We start from the raw sequence: 19,642 nt of genomic DNA on the forward strand, positions 1-19,642 counted from the left end.
TTAAACGTTATCTTTGTAATAATGATATCTAGAATTATGCTCAGTGTGTTCTTCTGTAATCAATAAGCACATCATCGTTGTTATTTGATGCTATTAACATCCGATCGTCTTTTGATCATTTTTCAAAGCGCTTTAATTTTGATTATGCTGTTTTTAGCCCTAATTAAAACCTTTTTTAAAACGCATGGATTTGTTAAACGACCTTCTATGAAGTGAGATTTACGCCACAACGATGAAAACAAAACTTTCTGAGTAGCAAATGAAAATATTAAATATTTGCTTTCAAAAAGTTGAGAGACGACGCACGTGAAAACCTTTGTGTTGCAAACGCAAAAATACTTTTTGAAAGGAAAAAAAAAGCTTTTGAAAGCAAATATTTTGGATTTCATATTGCAACTTAGAAAGTTTTGTTTGCAACGTAAATATCACTTCAGAACCTTCAGTTGGACTGGTTAAGTATAAGTAACTATTCAGAAGTGAAGAACTGCATTGTGGTAACTATGTGTAAAGAAAGAAAACGAGTTAATTTAATATAATAGAGGTGAGATTCCTCCTTTTCAAGCAAATAAATCTTTATTTGTTAAACTTCACATTTAATTGGTTTAATGTGTCATGTATGTGTGTATCTGTGCAAATATATATATTTTGGCTGAAGTATAAGGGCATCAGTTATGTGCATGTTAAATGTAGATGTGTGTTTAATTCCAGGGTATTTATGCAATATTTTACAACCCAAACCATAAAAACAGGTCGTTTCTACTGATAAACTCAGTTTCCGGTCTAATCTTATTTATTAAACTCCCATGACTTTAACCTCTTTTCCACAATGGGTTTTCCTGCAGATTTCAGAAACTTTCTATAGTTTTCTCCTGCAAATGTGGCAACTCATAACACCTAAAATAACAAAAAAATGGATTCTGCAGCATCTCAGACACAAAAAAAAAAACATTTCAAGGAGTTAGTATTTAGAAGAGGAAGTAAAGCTGACAGGAAGTGGTTGTTAGTTCAGAGTTTCAAACTCACATGTATTCTTAGAAGAACTCTGCTTAATTGCACTCTCACAAACATGAACAATAAATTCAGGTGATATTTCAGCAAAATGTCTGCTCTGCGGGTGAAAATCATGGAGGTTAAAGGTCAACAATCTGGCAAAGTGACATTAAAATATGAATTTAGCAATAAAGTTTTTAAGGTGGTAAAAGAATGAGTCTTCAAAGTTCGACAGAAAAAATAATAAAACAAGAGAATCTTCTAAATAAATTCTTAGATTTTTAACGAATGCATAAAAATATGGATTAAAAAAAACAGTAGTTTTTACATTTAAGTTGCTAGTTGAGGTCTTCCTGTATGATGTTAAAGTGGAAAATAAACAAAACGATATGAGGTTTGGGTTGGTTTGGGTCACCAGAAATCAAAGTTTGTACATTTCTGGCATGTTAATTAAATCCACAGAATGTGTAAAAAGAAAAAAAATAGTTATAGGATATATTTATGTAGAATTTAAAATAATAGAATAGGATTCACAGCCAGTTTCAGGACCTTTCAATAAAATTCAGCTGAAGTTTAGAGAGACCACTTACCAACTATTAATGGAATACTTGTTTTAAAAGTCTTTGGGATTTTCAGCAACATTTTTCTTGTTATAATAGAAATAAACATTAAAAAAAATCACTGTAGAGTAGTTATATTAAGTTAACTAAGACATAAATTAAAAATAAACCTGTTGTCCAGCTTTAGATAATTGACCGAAATAGGATTAAAACTCAAAACCTTTTCCACTCTTTTGACTTGATTGTTCTGCTAATGACTAATAATCCTGAATTGGGGTGGATGGATGGCTGGTTTGAATCTTTTAAACCGTCTAGGTTCAGCTTTTTGAAGGTTGAGAATAAGAAATGAGAAATTGACAATTTTCAGTATATGTAATTATTCAAAATTGTATTTGTAATTTTTAATCAAAAGAGAGTGCAGCATTTTAAAAAAAAATCAAAAAGTTGACTTAACTCAGAAGCTGGTTATATTTATATCGAGCTAAGCAGCAAAAAATAAATTATTCTTAATATATAATACTATAATACTTATACTGATCCTTTATGGTGTGTTAATTGTAAAAAACTGTAAACTTGGTTGTTTCTTTTTACATTTTTTTAGAACAAAAGTAAAATATTTATAATTTTTACAAATGTAACAAAAAAGTTCTTGAGAGGAATACTTATGGACAGATTTTGTCGAATATATTTTAAAACTCCTTTGTGGATTATGTACTTCACAAGCTGCAATCAACCTTCTCAACACGCGGGGGCGCTGTGACAAAGCCTAATCGATCACGTAGCAACGAAACCTTTGTTGTCAGTCGTTGCTAAGGAAGTAGTCGGCCAGTGTTAAAAAAAAAGGTGCCCCGAAGCAAAGTGTTGAGCGGAGGTAAGGACGCTTTGAGTTATTCAACTTACAAGTAAAACTTAAATAAAATAATAGATATGTGGCTATAAATATAAAAACAGACGCTGCCATGTTGTTAGCTTAGCTAGCTGTTATTTAGCACTTCTTTAGCTCTGTGAACAACAGCAAAATAATGACTCAGTCAGCGTGGACTATTAGTTACAGAACGGAAAATGCAACTTTATTGCAAAACTGATGCGAAATGACTTTAATTCCCAATAAAATGTTTAATGAAGTATTTTAGGAGAGTTTTTTTCGGAGACAGAAAGGGACGGCTAAAGCTAACCTAGTACTAGCTAACAGCGCGTCACATTTATTACCGCTTCAAAGTGAACTTTTGTTTCGATCTAAACATTTTAATAGATGGGGTACAGTTAATTTTAGCAGTCAGGTTTAGGATAAAGCTGTTGCTGAAACGCCGGACTCTCATGTTTGTCTGCAGGCGCCGTTACAGCGATGAGAAACCGCAGCTGATGTTGGACATGAGAATGAGTGAGGATGGAGAGAACGGAGCCCTCCACCTGTCCAGCCTCGCTAAAGGGAACTCCGTTTCCCATGAGCGCCAAAGACTCCAGACCCCCTTAACAGCCAGGAGATTGGCCAAGCAGAATGAGGATGTTGCAGGTCTTGCCGGGGGAGAGGTCACCACATTTCAGCCCAGACCCCCTTCACTTCCGAAGCTGACACGGTTCGTCAAAAGCGTCTCCCTGGAGGAGACCTTGAGAACCAGGAGGATCCACAACAGCCAGGAGAGTCTGAGTGACCGGGCGGGTACCGGCTCCTCCACCGACTCGCTTAAAGAAGACCCCCCAGCTCCGGCCGTCTTTGCCCTCAGCGGGAGGGATGATGACCAGGATTCACCAGACTTCCGGGGCAGAGGGAGCAGCCTGTCCGGGAGCGACGGCAGGCCGCACAGCCAGCAGAGCAGCAGCGAGGAGAGGCCCGCCAAAGTGCGCCTGTCACCTCTGCAACCACGAGGGCCCCTGCCCGCTCTGGAGAGGAGCTTCGTGTCCGCCCCTTTAAGGACCTCTAATAGGATTGACAGAGATTGTTTGGATTATAAAATGCCGGGCAAACAGAAGTTAGGCGAGAGATCTCACAGCCAGCTGGAGGACATGGGGTCGGATGACATCTCTGTGAACACCCTGAAGTCCTTCTACAGCGTTCTGAGCCCCATCAGACCCCAGGACATGAGGAACAGGTACGGTGGGCTCAGCAGGTCATGGTGCATTTGTTGATGAAGGCAGTCCTTGGACATCATGTGGTTTTAGATCATTGCTGGTATTCTCTTTAGGAGGAAGGTTCAGAGGAGAAGCTCGTTCTTCACAGCGTTTGGACACGAGCAGAGCAACCAATGGGTCACGTCTGTTCTTGCTGTGTCTTCTCTCCAGGAGCTTCTTGGAGGGCAGCGTTCTGGGAAGCAGCGCCCTGCTCGGCGCCGAGGAGCTGGAACGTTACTTCCCCAACAGGACGCTGGGCATTTACATCGTCACATGGAACATGCAGGGGGAGCGGGTTAGACGTGGGACTGGCGGCTGGACGTCACTCCACAGCCTCCAGCTGAGCTTTGACCCACCTCTCTGTCTTTTCCCAGTTTCTTCCAGCCAACCTGAACGACCTCCTCCTTCCAACCGACTCAGAGTTTGCGCAGGATTTCTACGTGGTCGGCGTTCAGGAGGGATGCCAGGACAAGTATGTCGGATGTTAAGGTTGATGCGCGGCGCTTCATGAGCGCCGTGTAAACCGCTGTGTGTCCCTGCAGGAGGGAGTGGGAGATCTGCATCCAGGAAACACTGGGGCCTCACTATGTGATGCTGTACGCAGCATCACACGGCGTTTTATACCTGAACGTGTTCACAAGAAGAGACCTTATATGGTTCTGTTCAGGTGCGTTTAGTCATGTTTCTTTGCAGCTTTTGGTCAGATTTATGGCTCAATGTTATAAAGTCTAACTTTCTCTGATAAAATAATTCTGCAGGTTATTTTAATGTGGGAAAAAGCCGTCTCCATCTGATTGGGAATGATGATAAAGTCGATCAACAAAAACCAAATCTGTCTTTTGTTGCCCCCCACAGTGCCGGAGCACTCGACAGTCACAACCAGGATCATCTCTCAGATCAAAACCAAAGGGGCTTTGGGAATCGCTTTAACCTTCTTTGGAACGTCGTTTTTGTTCATCACGTCTCACTTCACCTGTGAGTACCAGCCTCTGCGCTCCGGAGACGCCACGGCTGGGATTTCTCACAGGACGATTCAACCCAAACCGTCTGCAGCCTTTGATCTGTAACTCTGTTCCTCTTCTAGCCGGAGACGCCAAAGTTTACGAAAGAGTTCTGGATTACAACAAGATCATCGAGGCGTTGACTCTTCCTAAAAGCCTTCCAGACACCAATCCCTACCGCTCTGAACTATGTAAATCGGAAAATCTCACGATTCAAACGAAGCGGTTAGGAACGGAAAGCCTCACGTTGTAAACATTTTCTGTTCCTGCAGCTGATGTCACCACGCGCTTCGATCAGGTCTTCTGGTTTGGAGACTTTAACTTTAGGCTGAATAAAGATCGAGCCGACGTGGAGGCCATCATGGCGCGGACAGTAGGGGGCGATATGAGCACCCTGCTGGAGCACGACCAGCTCTCCAAGGAACTGAAGGATGGTGAGAACAAACGAGGCTTCGGTCTTTTAGACGTCCTAACAGAAGGAAAGAGTAACGTCCTTCCATTCACCTGCAGGCTCCATCTTCAAAGGCTTCAAAGAGGCTCCCATATGCTTTTTCCCCACCTACAAATTTGACATCGGCTGTGATAAATACGACACTACATCCAAACAGAGGACGCCTTCGTACACGGTAAGACCGAAGCGAGACGGACGCGTGACTTTCAGGTCAGACTTTACGTCATTTGAACAGCAGGTTTGAGATCTTCTGCGTTTCCATTTGCAGGACAGAATTCTGTTCAAGAGCAGGAACCCCAAAGAAATTAAGGTGGTCAAATACAACAGCTGCTCCAGTGTCAGGACGTCCGACCACAGGCCCGTCATCGGGGTCTTTCAGGTCAAAGTCAGGCCAGGAAGAGACAAGTGAGTCCTGCCAACTCCAATCACAATCACTGTCAATTTATCCCCGGCATCTTCCACCATAACCTTTTTCATTTTGACTTTGCATAAGATTATGCCAGATTAATTCAAAGTCCAGCTGGAAAATGCGATCTGTCTTTTATGACTTACCAAATGTGGCGCTCAAGTCAGATATTTGCAGTTTTTGGAGGAATCTCATCCTACTGTTAGACTGATGAAGGTCAAATTCAAGGCTTCAGATGTTTGGATGACATGATCCTTAAAGGAGGAACTACGTCATAAGATTGTTTAATGAAAAAGGAAAAGTGATGAAGAGAAAGTCCAAACAACGTCTTTAAATTGAAAGCTACTTATTGTACCTTTAAGAGTAGATTCAGTTAACAAAAGGAGTCCAATGGAAATCAGCTTAAAGTGAAGAATAAACCAGATTGTAAATAAAAAGTTTAAATCCTCAAGAGCACACTGTAAACGTGAAAAAAAAAATCAAAACATTTAGAAAAAAACATTGTAAATTTGAAAAGTCTTAACCCTTTTGATGCAAATGTGCATCAAACCACTTATGTACTAAAACTTTCTTCGTATAGCATCTATAACAAAAAACAAATATTTAAAAAACTAATTGTAAATATAAAGTTTTTTAACATAAAAGTACACATTGAAAACTGGAAAAAAATAAATGAAAACAGTTCTGAACTTGATAGAAATGTTTTTAAATTTCAAGAAATACTGAAAACTTGCAAAACTATAAACCTAAAAGTGTTAATTTGAAATATTTGCTGCTTTTTTGTCCTATTTTTGTTTTTTTTACATTTCTAACCATCTTCCCTTTGTTATACTTTAATTTTATCCAAGTTTTCAGTATTTTTTTAACTTGTTTTTTTTTAATTTACATTATTTTTCAAGTTTGAAACAGTTTTCACATGTACCATCAGGGTTTTTTTCCTTTGCTTCAAGCGGATTCTGGTTTCCTCCCCACATTTCTGCTGTTTTTCTGTATGGGGGCGGGCAGTGTTCCCCTGTGTGCGGGGCAGTTTGACAGAGGTTTGTACCTGGAGGGCATTAAGAGGAGGATGGCCGCCCGAGAGCTGAGGAGAGCCAAAGAGGGGATGACGAGCCCCAGCACCGTCTGCAGCATCTCCTGACCCGCCGGACCGGAACCAGCCTGTGCCTCGGCTGGAAGAGGACCAAAAGGAAAACCAAAGCCGATCGTCCACCGGGGCTCAACGTGGACTGACTGGACCTTTTTTCTGCAAACCGGATTTCTCCCGTCAGGAGGAACCCGAAGAATCGCCTTGTGGTTTTACACTAACCGTATCTGAAGGGACTTGAATCAGAGCGGCAGAATCTGTGCGTTTACCAGCCCTGCGGGGTGACAGCTGAGAAGAATGAGGACAGATCAGGGAGACTCTGTTCCACCATCATGAGGTCAGGCGAAGCACTACAACAAGCCCATAACTCACTGCCTTACTTCTCACCATATAAACCCATAGAAGCTGTCAGTGGATGTAGCACAACGGTTAACTTGTTTTTACCGCATGAAAAGCAAAAAAAGAAAAAGTGCCTGTGGCTCTACATCGTTTCCTCATAAGCTGCTCCTTTAACGCCATGTAACCTGCCCTCATTTACATTTTCCCCCACACGTTTGTCCATATCTTTGCCAGACACATGCAGAGTGTCGAACACTTGACTGTAGACTGAGGGAAAAGACGCCGGTGTTTTCTGAGCAGAGGGAGGGAAACGCTTGGAAGTGGCAAAAGAAAAGCCAATCTGTGAAAGCCTCACCTTCACCATTTTGTAGAGAAAAAGATCACATGTTGTCCTGACGCTTTCAGTTTCCACATTTACAGACTGGAGGAAAAACGTCAGAGAAACACATTACAGCTTTTTTACTTAAAGAACAAGAAAAAAGAATTAGGAAAGAAACGTTTCTGAAGATTTTTTTAACGATTAAAAAATATATACCGAACTTTTCAAATCAAAGTTTAACGTTTTAAAACAGACCCAAAACAAAGTCTTGTATATATGTAGCTTCCCAGATGCTGAGATTTTTTTATTTTTGTAACTTGTACTAAACCGCATTAACAGGATAAAGCAAAAGATGTTTACCAATATTTATTATTCGCTGAAATGTCTCATGTAACTTGTAAGAACAGAAACTGACATTAAAAATCTGACATCTTGAGGGTTGGTTGTTCTTTTTCTTTTCTTTTTACAGAACATTTGGCCAACAGGTGAACCTCAAAACTCTCACGATTGGAAAGTGTTGGGGAAAAAGTTCAACCTTTTCATAATTCCTGTGATATGTTTAAGCCAATGCTTTAAAAAAAAACTTTAAAGAATCCTGAGGGTACAGTAAATAATAATTTATCACACACTTCCTGTGTGGATTCACACATTAAAACATTCACTTTTACTTTGAAGGGGGCAGGAAGCTGTTTTGGGTTCAAAGCGTTTCTTTGAGACCGAACTGCATCCCAGAAATGAGCGCAGATCCATAAGATGAACAACTATGATTAATGTGGAGTAGCTGCTTTAAAACCCCCATGGTTTGTTTTCCCCCCGCCCCTCCCAGATTCATGTGTGGCGAGTTCAGAGTTGGGAGGGGCCGCTAGAGCAAAAGTCCGATCCAGTCCGCCGTCTGGCGGCTCGGTGGAGGTTTACCGGAAGAGGCGGTACATCCGCGGCAGCCGCCCGTCTTTGCTGGACAGCGCGGCCTGAATGTGCTCGTAGGAGGGCAGCTCGCTCAGGTCGCCCAGCGCCGCCACTGCAGGTTTACCGCGCAGCATCTTGGTGGTCACTCTCTTAATGTCGCCGGCTGTCACTTTACCTGAAAACAACGAAGGGCTCCTTTCAGGGGCCGATCTGAAATCAAATAAAGCTGCGAGTGGGGCTGCCTGTCCCCACTGCCCTCTTTTGACCCGCCCTCACTAGTGAAGCAGCTGCTTCACCGCCCCCCCCCCCCCTTCCGCCCCTGCCACACTGGTCAGAGGTGCTTGTGACAGATTCATGAAAAAAAAACACCCTTTTCTGTTGGTTTTATCTCCTTAGCAGCCATTTCATCATTTTGCTCGCCTGGGGGTGACGAACAGGTTTACGTACCTCTCCCACCCCAACCCCAAACTACTAAAAAACTAGAATTCTAAAAGCAATTCGGACACCATGCCTGGATATGACGTCATCGATTTCACAAAGTTAAAATCTAATTGATATGAGCGCTTTGCGACGATTGTTTATGAGTCCACTGTCTTCTGAAGGTAACAACGTTGATGGTTTATTAAAAAAATACATTTAAATAAATTATTTTGGCAATAATTGTTCTGACACAATGCATTTTGGTCTATATTCACCAATCTAGTGAGCATTGATGCACACTGTTTTTACGCTGAGACTTCTGGGAAATTTCTAGGGCTCTGGATTTTGGAATTGGTTCGGATAGGACTAGAAAATGGAGAACGCTCTATAGAGTGCACTATAGGGTTAGGGTGGGAATTCAGAAACAGCCTTATTAAAGGTAAAATGTTGAATTCTCCTGGCAACAAAGGTTTTTGTTGACCACACCCACATTGCTAGTCTGTTCAGAATGTTCGTCATATCCTTTCATTCAGCTTGAGCTGCAATTCATGGATTCAATTTTGTTATACCATGGTCCAGGTGAATTCTTGATTCTTATTGGCTGCTGGGTGTGCATTAAAAAATGATAATGCACACCTGGTCTTAAAAACAAACTTTAGCTTCATCATCTGGAGAAATGAACGCACGTCGCAGAAGCAACGATAATGCAAACTTCGTGGGCCATAAACCCTTACGTAAAAAATATCCGAGCAACAGCCGTTCAGCCATTTCGTATTAGCATCATCCCTGGCTGACGGCCGCCGTCTACACGCACGACCACGCCAACGAGGAAATCCTGAAGATTTTGCCGATACCTCAAAGTGGCCGCCAAGTTATAGGTCATGTGGCCATCCCATAATAGCTTAAAACGTAGTGGATTTTGAAATATGTATTCTTTGAGCCTCTTAAAAGACTCCTGCTGTGATGTCATCTCCATTTTGTTTGTTTTATGAGGGGGTGGCGGTCGGGGGTGTTCAGTAGGCAGACTCACTTATCAGCTGGCAGAGCTCGTGGGGGAGCTTCCTGTTCCCCGTGGACAGAACCTGCCGACCGACATCCTCGAATATAACCGGCCGGGACTCCAGGTTCATCATCAGCATGGACTTCAGCTGAGTCTTGGCTCTCTCCAGCTCCATCTGGGTTGCAGAACGTAAAATGATTTCCTATCAACTTAGGTTAAAAAGCCCCCAACATGAGGGCAAACGGTGGGGGTGAATTACCTCTCCTGCACTCCCACCCATCTGAATGAATTCCCTGGTGATTATTTCCACCATTTCACGCACCTGAAAGAAGAAGTTAGAAACACTTAACCACATTCCGTCCTATAAAACATAAAGCTGCAAGATTACTAGACTGAAATGGTATCTTGTTTTAAAGCAGTCGCGGTTTTTCCTATGGGCAATGCAGGGGGGGTCACCCAGGGCGCCATCTTGTAGAGGGCGATTTTTTAGAACACAAGGGCGCCGTCCAGGGTGTAGATCTAGCCAGGACCACCTCTGTTCTATAGTTGGTCCGGGTGAATACCTGATTCTGATTGGTTACAGATTGTCCATTAAAAAGTGATCATGGACACCTACAAAAGAAGTTCCGGTCACACAGCCTGAATGCTGTTTTCGGCGTGTACCAGAACAACAGAAACTTGAACATAGGTGGACGGATGGTATTCCACAGAAGACAGTAGACAAGATCTCTGTCCATCGAATGTCTCTACGATGGACATGTCTTTGTTGATCCACGACGTTGTGTCTAAATTCCTTCCCTACTTTCTACATACTGCCCTACATGGAGCGTTCTCCATTTTCTACAGCTGTCCAAATCTACAACTCCAAAATCCAGTGCCCTAGAAATTTCTCAGAAGTCTCTATGGAAAACCAGTGTGCATCGATGCTCACTAGATCGGCGAACATAGACCAAAATGCATTGGGTCAAAACCATTTTTGCCAAAAAACTTTATTTAAATGTATTTTTTTGATAAACCATGAACATTTTTAATATTCAGAAGACAGTGGACTCATAGATAATCGTCGCAAAACGCTGATATCATTTAGATTTTAACTTCAGGAATTCGATGACGTCATATTCACCATTTAAAAAAAAAAGTAGTGAGCATGGTGTCTGAATTACTTTTAAAATTAAGGGGCACTACATAGTGCCCCGCTACATTTTTTAGTAGTTAGGAGTTATAGTGAGAATTCGTAGCCCCACATTTTTTGATCAGAGTTAATGTACGACATTTCTTCAACCAAAGGGATCTAGAAAACTACTTGTGGACTTTTTCTTCATCATCTGGACAAAAACAAGCGCTGAGAGTTGAACTTTCCGTCTAAAATGACGCTTTGGATCACTAAACATGATGTTTGGCAGATAAAGTGTTCCCTCACTCTATCACAGTTCACCTTTCACTGATTTTCTTTTAAACACAACTTTCCACGCTTTCTTATTCCCACAGTACACCATGTTCTGCTTTCTGATTGGCTGTAGATATTGTCAATCAATCTCCTGCGTGTCGTGTCTCCTGTACAGAATGCGTTCAGTTTTCCAAGTAAATCTGTGATTGGGATTAGATCTTGTTTTCATTCTATAATCCTGGACTTATTTTTCCACTTTGTGAGTTTAAACACGAGAGAAGAGTGTGAAAATGTTTATGTCTAGTGAGGAATTTTACTGCTCTAAAACTTATCTTACTACGTTAGTCTTTTGGTGGTTAGTTTTAAAACTCCTGTGATAAACGAGGGACAACTGCATTTAAAAAGCATTTCCAAACACAAATCTGCTTTCTTTGTTAGGAATAAACTCAGTAAGGAAATCCATCACAGATTGGAGCTGAAGTGCCCCCATCAGCTGCTACACAGACCTGTCTGGGATCCGAACTAGCATGGATACAGAGCAGGCCGCTGTCTTCGTAGCTGTGATGGTAAGAGGTGGCGTTGTACATCCAGTGATGCCTGCCGACCACAAAAGCCGTAAAGATGTTCTTAATCAGCAATAAACTCAGAATCGGACACAGAGCAGGTGGTTGAAGACTGACCTGTTGAGGACATTCAGGTACAAACGGGTAAACATGCCTTTTCCGGGTCCTCCTGCAGAGAAGGAGCCCCCTCCTCCCATCATCATGTTCAGCACAGCAAACGGGATGAAGTCGTCCTCCTGCAACAGAAGCATTTTCAGCTCTGTGTGCTTCAGCGGACCGCCGGAAACCTGCCCGGCCGAAAACCAACCAGGAAGGAGCAGCTCTCCAAGCCGATCATGATGTGGGTGAGTTCTGGGATGGGGGTGGGGCCGAGGCTCACGTCCGACATGTCCTTCTCCGTCTAAATCGGGCCGACAGAAGAACAATCACGTCTTCCGTTTCGAAGGAGTCTCTGCGGCAGCGCTGGACTCACCTTGACGATGCCCCCCGTGTACTGAGCCACCGAGAGGTCCACGTCGGCCGCAGAGCCCTCCCCCCACACGGGCTTCACGCCCAGCAGGTACCTCCTGGCGCATTCAACCAGCTGCTCGTGCTCAATGCCCACTCCAGCCAGCACCATGCGCTCAGGACAGTAGTAGCTGCGCATGTATTTGTGCAGAACTTTCCGGTCGATCTTGTCCACATTCTCTGCAGGACAAAAGCGGGGAAGTCCCACCGTGTTTCCTCGATACGCAGCCTGGAGACAAACGACAACATCCAGGTTTAGTTTTCCTTCAATACAAATCCACGAAGTACAAAAAGTGAATCTAAGAGCAGAGATTCTTATCAGGATTATGTCTGGATTGTGTGTCCTCTTCTCATCTGAGCCACAAAGTTGTCCTGTTTTCCACGGTATTACCTTAATATACAACTGAAAATAGTGTTTTTAACATGTTCTTGTGGCATTTTTCTGATGAGTAAGGACACACACATGAAAAAATTAAGCTCAAAATGCATTTGGGTGTATTTATTCCAGTTGTTGTGAATCAGGGGCAGACGAAAAAAATCCTGCTTGAAGAAGATCTTTTTTGTTTTTTGTCACAAGCTCTCAACAGTGTGTGTGTGTGTGTGAGAAGTGCATCCTGACACTTAAAAATACACAAATGATTAGGGTTGTAACAAGTATCCGAATACTCGGATATCTGTAATCTGATCCAGAGAAAACGAGAATGAATATTTGTGATGTCAAAGATTGCTGATTCGCAATCTTTATAAATATAGACGAGTAGAAAATGTAATTGTGGCTCTAAAATGCAGAACAAAGGTGGATTTAATTATATAAAGAAAACAAACCAAATGTCACAGGAAGTTATTTAAACCTTCAGAGTAAAGTGTCGGAGAAGATTCTCAAAGTAAAAGAATCAAGTGTGTTTTTAAAAGATGAAAAAATAAAATATTAGGATGAAGTTTAGTTACTGAAATAAATAATCAGATTGGTTTTAAAAACAGTTGACAGTTTGAATAAAAAGATTGAATATAAAACTAAGAATATTAGTAAAATCTGATCAATGATGCGACGTCATGTGACCGTCTGAAGAAGTTGGAACTGTAGTCGGCTAAACTGTGGAGAACAGCTTCAGGATGTGTTGTTAAATGATCCAAAACAACAGATGTTTATGTTTTGTGAATGGAATCGGATCAGCGCCAAAGTAACAACCCACAACCTATGAACTAACTCTCCTAAAAGGGCATCAGAACCACGAGGAGTCACTCACGGCGTGGATCATTTCAGTGAGTAACGGCTCCGGGTCCGGTCTCATGTTTAGATCTTCCAGCTCAAAGCGAACGGCCATCCGGGTCATCTCGATTTCTTCGTCTGCATTGAAACAAAAAGTCTTGTGTTCTCCAAAACGGATCAGAACCAGTGGAAAAGAAAAACAAGACAAACGGACGAACCGAGCAGGCGTGGCTGAAGGACGGCGTCGGACAGGAGGCTGACCACGGTGTCCAGACCTTTGACTTCAGCAGAGACTGCATACATGGTGGTGTCTCTGCACAGGAACATAGTCAGTGGTTCAGACTAGATCCAGTAAACCTCTCAACAGAAAACGTGCGGCTTACCTCGATGTTTGGCAGTCACAAATTCCCCCGTGTTTCTCCAGCGTGAGAAGGATTTCATCTTTACTTCCATACTGTGCTGTGGACTAACAGTAAAGATGTTGTAAGCCTCAGTTTACACACATACTAATACTCTCCACAATTTTAGCTTACAGAAAAGGCCAGCTTTTCTAAGAAGTGAGCTATTCCGCTCGGATACTTTGCTTCGTGTCTGGATCCAGAATTAACTAAAACTAAAAGAAAGAAAGAAAGTGTGAAGAGACAACAAAGCTAAAGATGATCCAATTACTCTTTTTGTTTGAACTTACTTCCAACCGTGCAGAATTGACCAAACTTATTTTGAGAGGCAACTTTAAGGCCATTTTCTAGCGTCGTTATCTTAGTCTCGTATTTTTCCTGGCCATCCACAGATGCAAACACGGGTTTAGGGATCCCAGTTAGAGGTGTGGAGAGGGATATATTGGGGTATCCACTGCCGCTGCTGTATTTTCTGTAAGCTGCAATTCCAAACCTTTTGAAAAACAGAAGCAGACGGACAATGTAGCAATTAGCTAGACATTATTTACAGTGTTGTATATAGCTAAATGTCTGCAGATACAACTGTTTTCTTTAAAATAAACAAACAAAACGTTTGTCAAATTTAAAGTTAGCCGGGATATTTGTCTCAATAAAAGCAGCATTTTTAGTTTTATTATCTAAAACATGTATCAGGACAGGCTGGTTTAAAGTACATCTTTTTGATTTTTACTGCTAACCTTTAATTGAAACTTAAAAAACTGTGTATGTGTGTACTAGATACACACACACATATATATAAGAGAAGTGTGTTATTCTTTATCTATAAATGACCTGGAATGTGTTTAATGGTAAACACGCTTTAAAAAAAAAGCTTTTTAGAAACATTTTATAAGTCCTTTTCAGAATTACAAAAACAAAACAATTAAACTGAACACTCTGAACTTGACTAAAAAACATCTGCTTGTGTTCAAATCTAACACAATTCATCAGCTTGTTGTCATATAAAAAAGAACAATTCTTTCATGACACTGTACAAAACAATTAAGAAGTTAAGAGTGTTCATGGAAATAATATGTCCTGAAGAAAATCTCAGGCAGCAGAAACATTACATGCACGATATCCAATATTTTTGGAAAAATGCCTATTTTCAGTCAATTCTGACTAAATCACACGACCTTGTTGTACTTTTGTAATATTGGTTTCGAATCACATAAAACTGTTACAAAATCTGTTTGCTGACTGAGCACAAACCCGGGTCAATATTAAGTCCCGACGATACCTGACGTAAAGTCTGCGCATGTGCACTTAACGTTACCTAGGTCGTCTAAACGCCACCACGTGAGTTAAAAAAATGCAAAAAAATTACAACAAAGAAGCGACAGTATGAAAATCCACAGTACACCGGTGCAGCAGCTAACACTTAGCATCACTTTCTTTGGCTAGCAGAGCTAACCTTATTGAGGACGAACAGAAGTTTGGAGGCTGCTGCCGTCTGACAGGGGTCTTCTGGACCCCCCCGGATTTATGGTCTCTGCTCGCGCTCACCCAGCACGCGCTAGCTTTAGAGAGTCACCTTAAAAGTCTCACCTTTGAACTCGATTCCAACTTCTGCACCTCGACAAGCGAGTCGCCATCCTTGCTGTCAATGACCGGAAGTCAACCCGGATGACCCGGATAACGATGACGAGGAAAGGGTATTTCCGGTATTTCTTTTTGAAATGTCTTTTTTAAGCTATTTATTTCTTTATTCATTTGTTTATTTATTTTAGCTTTAAGTTTTATTTATTTATTTTAGCTTTAAGTTTTGATTTATGTAAAACGTATTTTGAGTATTTTATTTATGAATTGCCTAAAATTATACGATTTCTAACAATAAAAATTAAATGGTTCACATACACAATTATTAAAATAAATTAAAACATTTTGGCCATGTTGTACTCTTGAATTATTTAGGTTATATTTAATAATTTAATTTTGTTGTTTATTTTCTAACAATGAAACAGAGATAAAGTTGGATCTGAATTTTTGTGGAGGGCCTTGAGAGAATCCTATCAGTGGAATAATTTCCTTTTAAATAAACTGAATTAAATTAAACTGCGGTGAATAGAGAAATAAGTTCATAAAGGCTTTTCTTCTTCCAGATGATGTGTCTTGAAGTCGAGTCATTGCGTCTGGACTTATTGTCTTCTTTTCTTGAAACCTTTGGCACTTGGTGAAACTGCCAAGCAATATGCTTCAGACCAATAAAACTAAAGCCTAGCTGACTTTGCAATGATTCACGGCACACCGGTCAGTGACATTTTAGCACAAAATGCGCACAAATAATTTAAACCAAGTTTTAGACTTAGTGGTGGAGAGTTCAATACCTCTGTTTTTGATGGCCCCTGATAATAGAAGCTTCTTTGAATGCTGTTTCACTGAACAAAGACTCATTAACTCAAACAAAGCTTGTGTCTGTGTCTCTACAATTTGGACTCAATTAGCTAAATTGATTTTTATAAAAGGCCAGAAAGCCTGGAGCAGTTAGTCAAATCAATTCCGATACAAAAGCAGGCCAGCTCTGGAATAACTTTAACATTTCCACTTGACTTTGGACCACTGTGGAGCTGACAGGAGACCAAACAGGGCTCCAATCCACAATCATGTTCTCCACCTTGCAGGCCACTGTGGTCATGTGCTGGATCTGTCTGCTTTCAAACGGCAGCTCAACCTATGAGCTGCAGGACACCATCCACACCCTGAAAGAAGAAAACCTGCACCTGCAACACCAGCTGGAGAACCTGACTCGAGCTCTTGGAGACCTAAGACACTTGCTGATGGAGCATCCTGGAGGTAGGCGAGGAACTAGAATTTGTTTTAAATGTCCAAGAAAAGCTTTCAAAAGTTTTTTTTCTTTTTAATGAATGCAGCTTCTGGAGGAGTACATGACCCTGAATATCTACACGCCTGGAGGGAATGGACCCAACATGGTAAGACCTCGTAGTAAATTTACATTTAATTGATCTAGTTTAATACGATCAAATACAAATTATTAGTCTAAAAGATGCATTTTTTTTCAGGAATAAGTGTTGAAACTCAGGAAATGTTGGAGCAGGCTCTGTGTTCCAACGACCTCAGTAATGCTGCTCAGTCCGCCTTCAAGCCTCCAGGCTTTTTCATCCTTTTTTATGTTGCTTCCCTGACTTTCACAGTGTTGTCTTGACTTTAGCTTAAAATCTGCTCCAAAACAAACATCGACACTTCAGCAAACCTGATATTTGTTACTGTTTCAAATGTTTTATCTCAGATTTTTTTTCACTGTTTAGCTTGCCTGAAGAAAAAAGGAAGTATTATTTGTACTGTTCTAACAATAAAACCTTTTTGGTTTGACGCTACATTAGAACACAATTTGTGGACAACAATTGTGTCATGTTATTCCTTGAAATTACGTAAAGTTGATGAATATCTCGTCCTCTAAACAACCAAGTTTACAAATAAAGAAGAACCTCCCTGCTATGCATGACGTGTTTTAGCTCGATTCCAATAAGATTTACCATCATCGACCATGTTTTTGCTTTAAAATAACTTTAACAACCTCAAAAAAAAGTAAAAATAATTTCTTATTGTTCTGGATGAGTATATACTAAATTGATGTTTTCAAAATGTGAAAAAAATTTGGTTTAGCAGATAGTTAAAGGTTTAAAGACATTTCAAGGATTACAATAAAGAAATCCAGAATTGCAAGCCTTTTCTGTGACAATTTTAGAGAAGTTGTATTTTAATCAGTTGTTTTACATGACCAAAAATGTTAAACCATCTAAAACAAGTCTATATCGTTTAGACAGATTGTACATTTTGTTTTGTTTTAATTTGTTAAATCTTCATTGTTTAACAGGGTTTTGCACTTAATTTGAGGGCTCAGTGGGTAAATTGTTGACTTTGTGCAAACATGATCCTATTTTATCAAAAGTTAACCATTTTCCTAATTTAAAAAAGAAGTATTTATGTCTTGTAAACATATGAAACTGTAAAGCTGCGCTTTAAATACTTAAATCATTCTCCCATGATGTGGGAGATGATTTTTGGCTCTTTCAAATACTTTTTTTTTCATGCTGAATAGTGAATATCAACCATGTAGCATTATCTGTAAAGAAGAAGTTACTCTGCCTGCATAAGCTAAATTACTTGTTGCTGTCCTTATCCCATGATGCATTTCACCCGCTTTGTCTGCATAATTAAATTCACCCATTCTGAATGAATTAAATCGGTGCATTTGTACTTTAATTTTCATTTGATTATGCTGCAAGGACAGTCTATTTACATTTGCAAGGATCTTGCCACAGTGGAGGGCAGACTGGCCGTGTGAATAAGTGTTATCGCTCACCAACAAATAAACAGCTGTCGTTGAATTTTCTTTCTGCTCATTTTAATAACAAAACGTGGCTCTTTACAGCTGATAGAAAATGAAGAGCGGAGAAAATGAAGTGAGCGTCTCTGCCAGGCAGGAACAATGCTAACGTGCTGACCTAGCCAATCTTACACCTTAGCTTTGCCTGTCAGAATGCTAATTCAATAATGATGTATGTTAATGGCTTTAATACATAAATACGTAAAAATGAATGATCTAGCTGTAGTAAAAAACAAAATGAAAGACATAGACTCTAAATTTACAAACAAGAAAAAGCAGTGACATGAATATGGGATGTGTACGAAATCTCTACTAATTGGTGACATCCATCCGTCCGTCGATCCATCCATCCATCCATCCATCCATCCATCCATCCATCCGTCCATCCATCCATCCATCCCTCCATCCATCCATCCATCCATCCATCCATCCGTCCATCCATCCATCCATCCATCCATCCATCCATCCATCCATCCATCCATCCATCCATCCATTCATCCATCCATCCATCCATCCATCCATCCATCCATCCATCCATCCATCCATCCATCCGTCCATCCATCCATCCATCCGTCCGTCCATCCATCCATCCATCCATCCCTCCATCCATCCATCCATCCATCCATCCATCCATCCGTCCATCCATCCATCCATCCATCCATCCGTCCGTCCATCCGTCCGTCCATCCCATAAACTGTATATAGAGAACTGGACAGTGGCTCCAGCGAAATTAAGCCAATTCAGTCACTATTTTTCCACAATACGGACGTCGCCATGTTGAAGCCAGATGACAGTGATTGGTCCGAGTTGGTCTGAGTCAATGTTTCTATGGCAACCACTGTCGCCAATCAAAAGTGAGCTTGTTCGAAGTCCACACCCTGAATCAGACATTGAGGTGGGGCGTAGTGGCCACCACATGCTCTAACTGAGGCATTTGATTGGTCAGTTTGTAACTTGGATAACTGGGGATAAAGAAAATAATTCCTGAAATAAAAGAGGACAATCAAGTAGATGTTAAAGAAAGTGTGAGATCCAGAACAGTTCTTCTGACCAACGGAATGACTAAGTAACAGCTGTTAATCTTTCTATAGAAGTCTATGAGATTTGGCTTCTGGGAGCCATTTCCTGTTTGGAAGGAGCAAGTTGACATTTGGAAAAAAAAAAACATATTATATGTTCAGGTGTGCTTGAAGAAAACACATTGAAACCAGTTTTCAATTTAACTGAATAACAATATTCTTTGGCATAGAGGGATTTATAAATCTTCTTTTCTGGGTGGTAAGTTTGTAGTTTTAAATATATATCCAGAATATTCTGTTGCTTTAAAATTATGAATATACACTTCAAATGCTGGAAACATAAATGCAGACACTTTTTTAGAAGAAAAACTTTCCGTGAAGCAGTCTGGTCTAGTCTGCAGCTTTAGCACGGCTTTCATTAAAAGCTAGTTCATTTATGTCTTTAGTGGGACAAAATGCCACTACTACCCCCATTAACCCACATCAGTGTGAACACATCCCTATAGATCCCCTGGTCCTTCAGCACTGATCATTATGTTGTGTCACAGCGACAATCATTTCTGCAACGTCTTCATGACAACTTGGA

At 40.8% G+C, this 19,642-nt stretch overlaps 2 protein-coding genes across 3 annotated transcripts; one reads left to right on the forward strand and one right to left on the reverse strand.

Annotated features, from left to right (window-relative positions):
• Positions 1-2,294: 2,294 nt before the first annotated feature.
• Positions 2,295-11,722, forward strand: inpp5e (inositol polyphosphate-5-phosphatase E). 2 transcript variants are annotated; one of them, XM_020705663.3, is made up of 12 exons: positions 2,295-2,421; positions 2,882-3,640; positions 3,831-3,954; positions 4,034-4,131; positions 4,202-4,326; positions 4,515-4,634; positions 4,744-4,851; positions 4,933-5,094; positions 5,171-5,286; positions 5,380-5,516; positions 11,411-11,538; positions 11,711-11,722. In XM_020705663.3, exons 2-11 carry the CDS (start codon positions 2,913-2,915, stop codon positions 11,496-11,498), a joined length of 1,806 nt encoding a protein of 601 aa, XP_020561322.1. In that variant the 5' UTR covers positions 2,295-2,421; positions 2,882-2,912; the 3' UTR covers positions 11,499-11,538; positions 11,711-11,722. The 2 variants fall into 2 exon arrangements, with proteins under 2 accessions (XP_020561322.1, XP_004072102.1); XM_004072054.5 differs by lacking the exons at positions 11,411-11,538; positions 11,711-11,722 and adding an exon at positions 6,523-7,695.
• On the reverse strand, positions 7,611-15,364 carry pmpca (peptidase, mitochondrial processing subunit alpha). The gene is made up of 13 exons (XM_004072053.4): positions 15,238-15,364; positions 13,941-14,143; positions 13,786-13,865; positions 13,636-13,718; positions 13,471-13,565; positions 13,290-13,390; positions 12,008-12,271; positions 11,843-11,935; positions 11,653-11,771; positions 11,479-11,569; positions 9,845-9,907; positions 9,616-9,760; positions 7,611-8,340 (listed from the first exon to the last, which is right to left on the reverse strand). The coding sequence occupies exons 1-13, from the start codon at positions 15,282-15,284 to the stop codon at positions 8,171-8,173; spliced, it is 1,554 nt and encodes a 517-aa protein (XP_004072101.1). The 5' UTR covers positions 15,285-15,364; the 3' UTR covers positions 7,611-8,170.
• Between the last annotated feature and the right edge of the window lie 4,278 nt (positions 15,365-19,642).

This window comes from Oryzias latipes, chromosome 9 (genome assembly GCF_053564925.1).
Source record: "Oryzias latipes strain Hd-rR chromosome 9, Olatipes_Hd-rR_3.1".
Classification (NCBI taxonomy): domain Eukaryota; kingdom Metazoa; phylum Chordata; class Actinopteri; order Beloniformes; family Adrianichthyidae; genus Oryzias; species Oryzias latipes.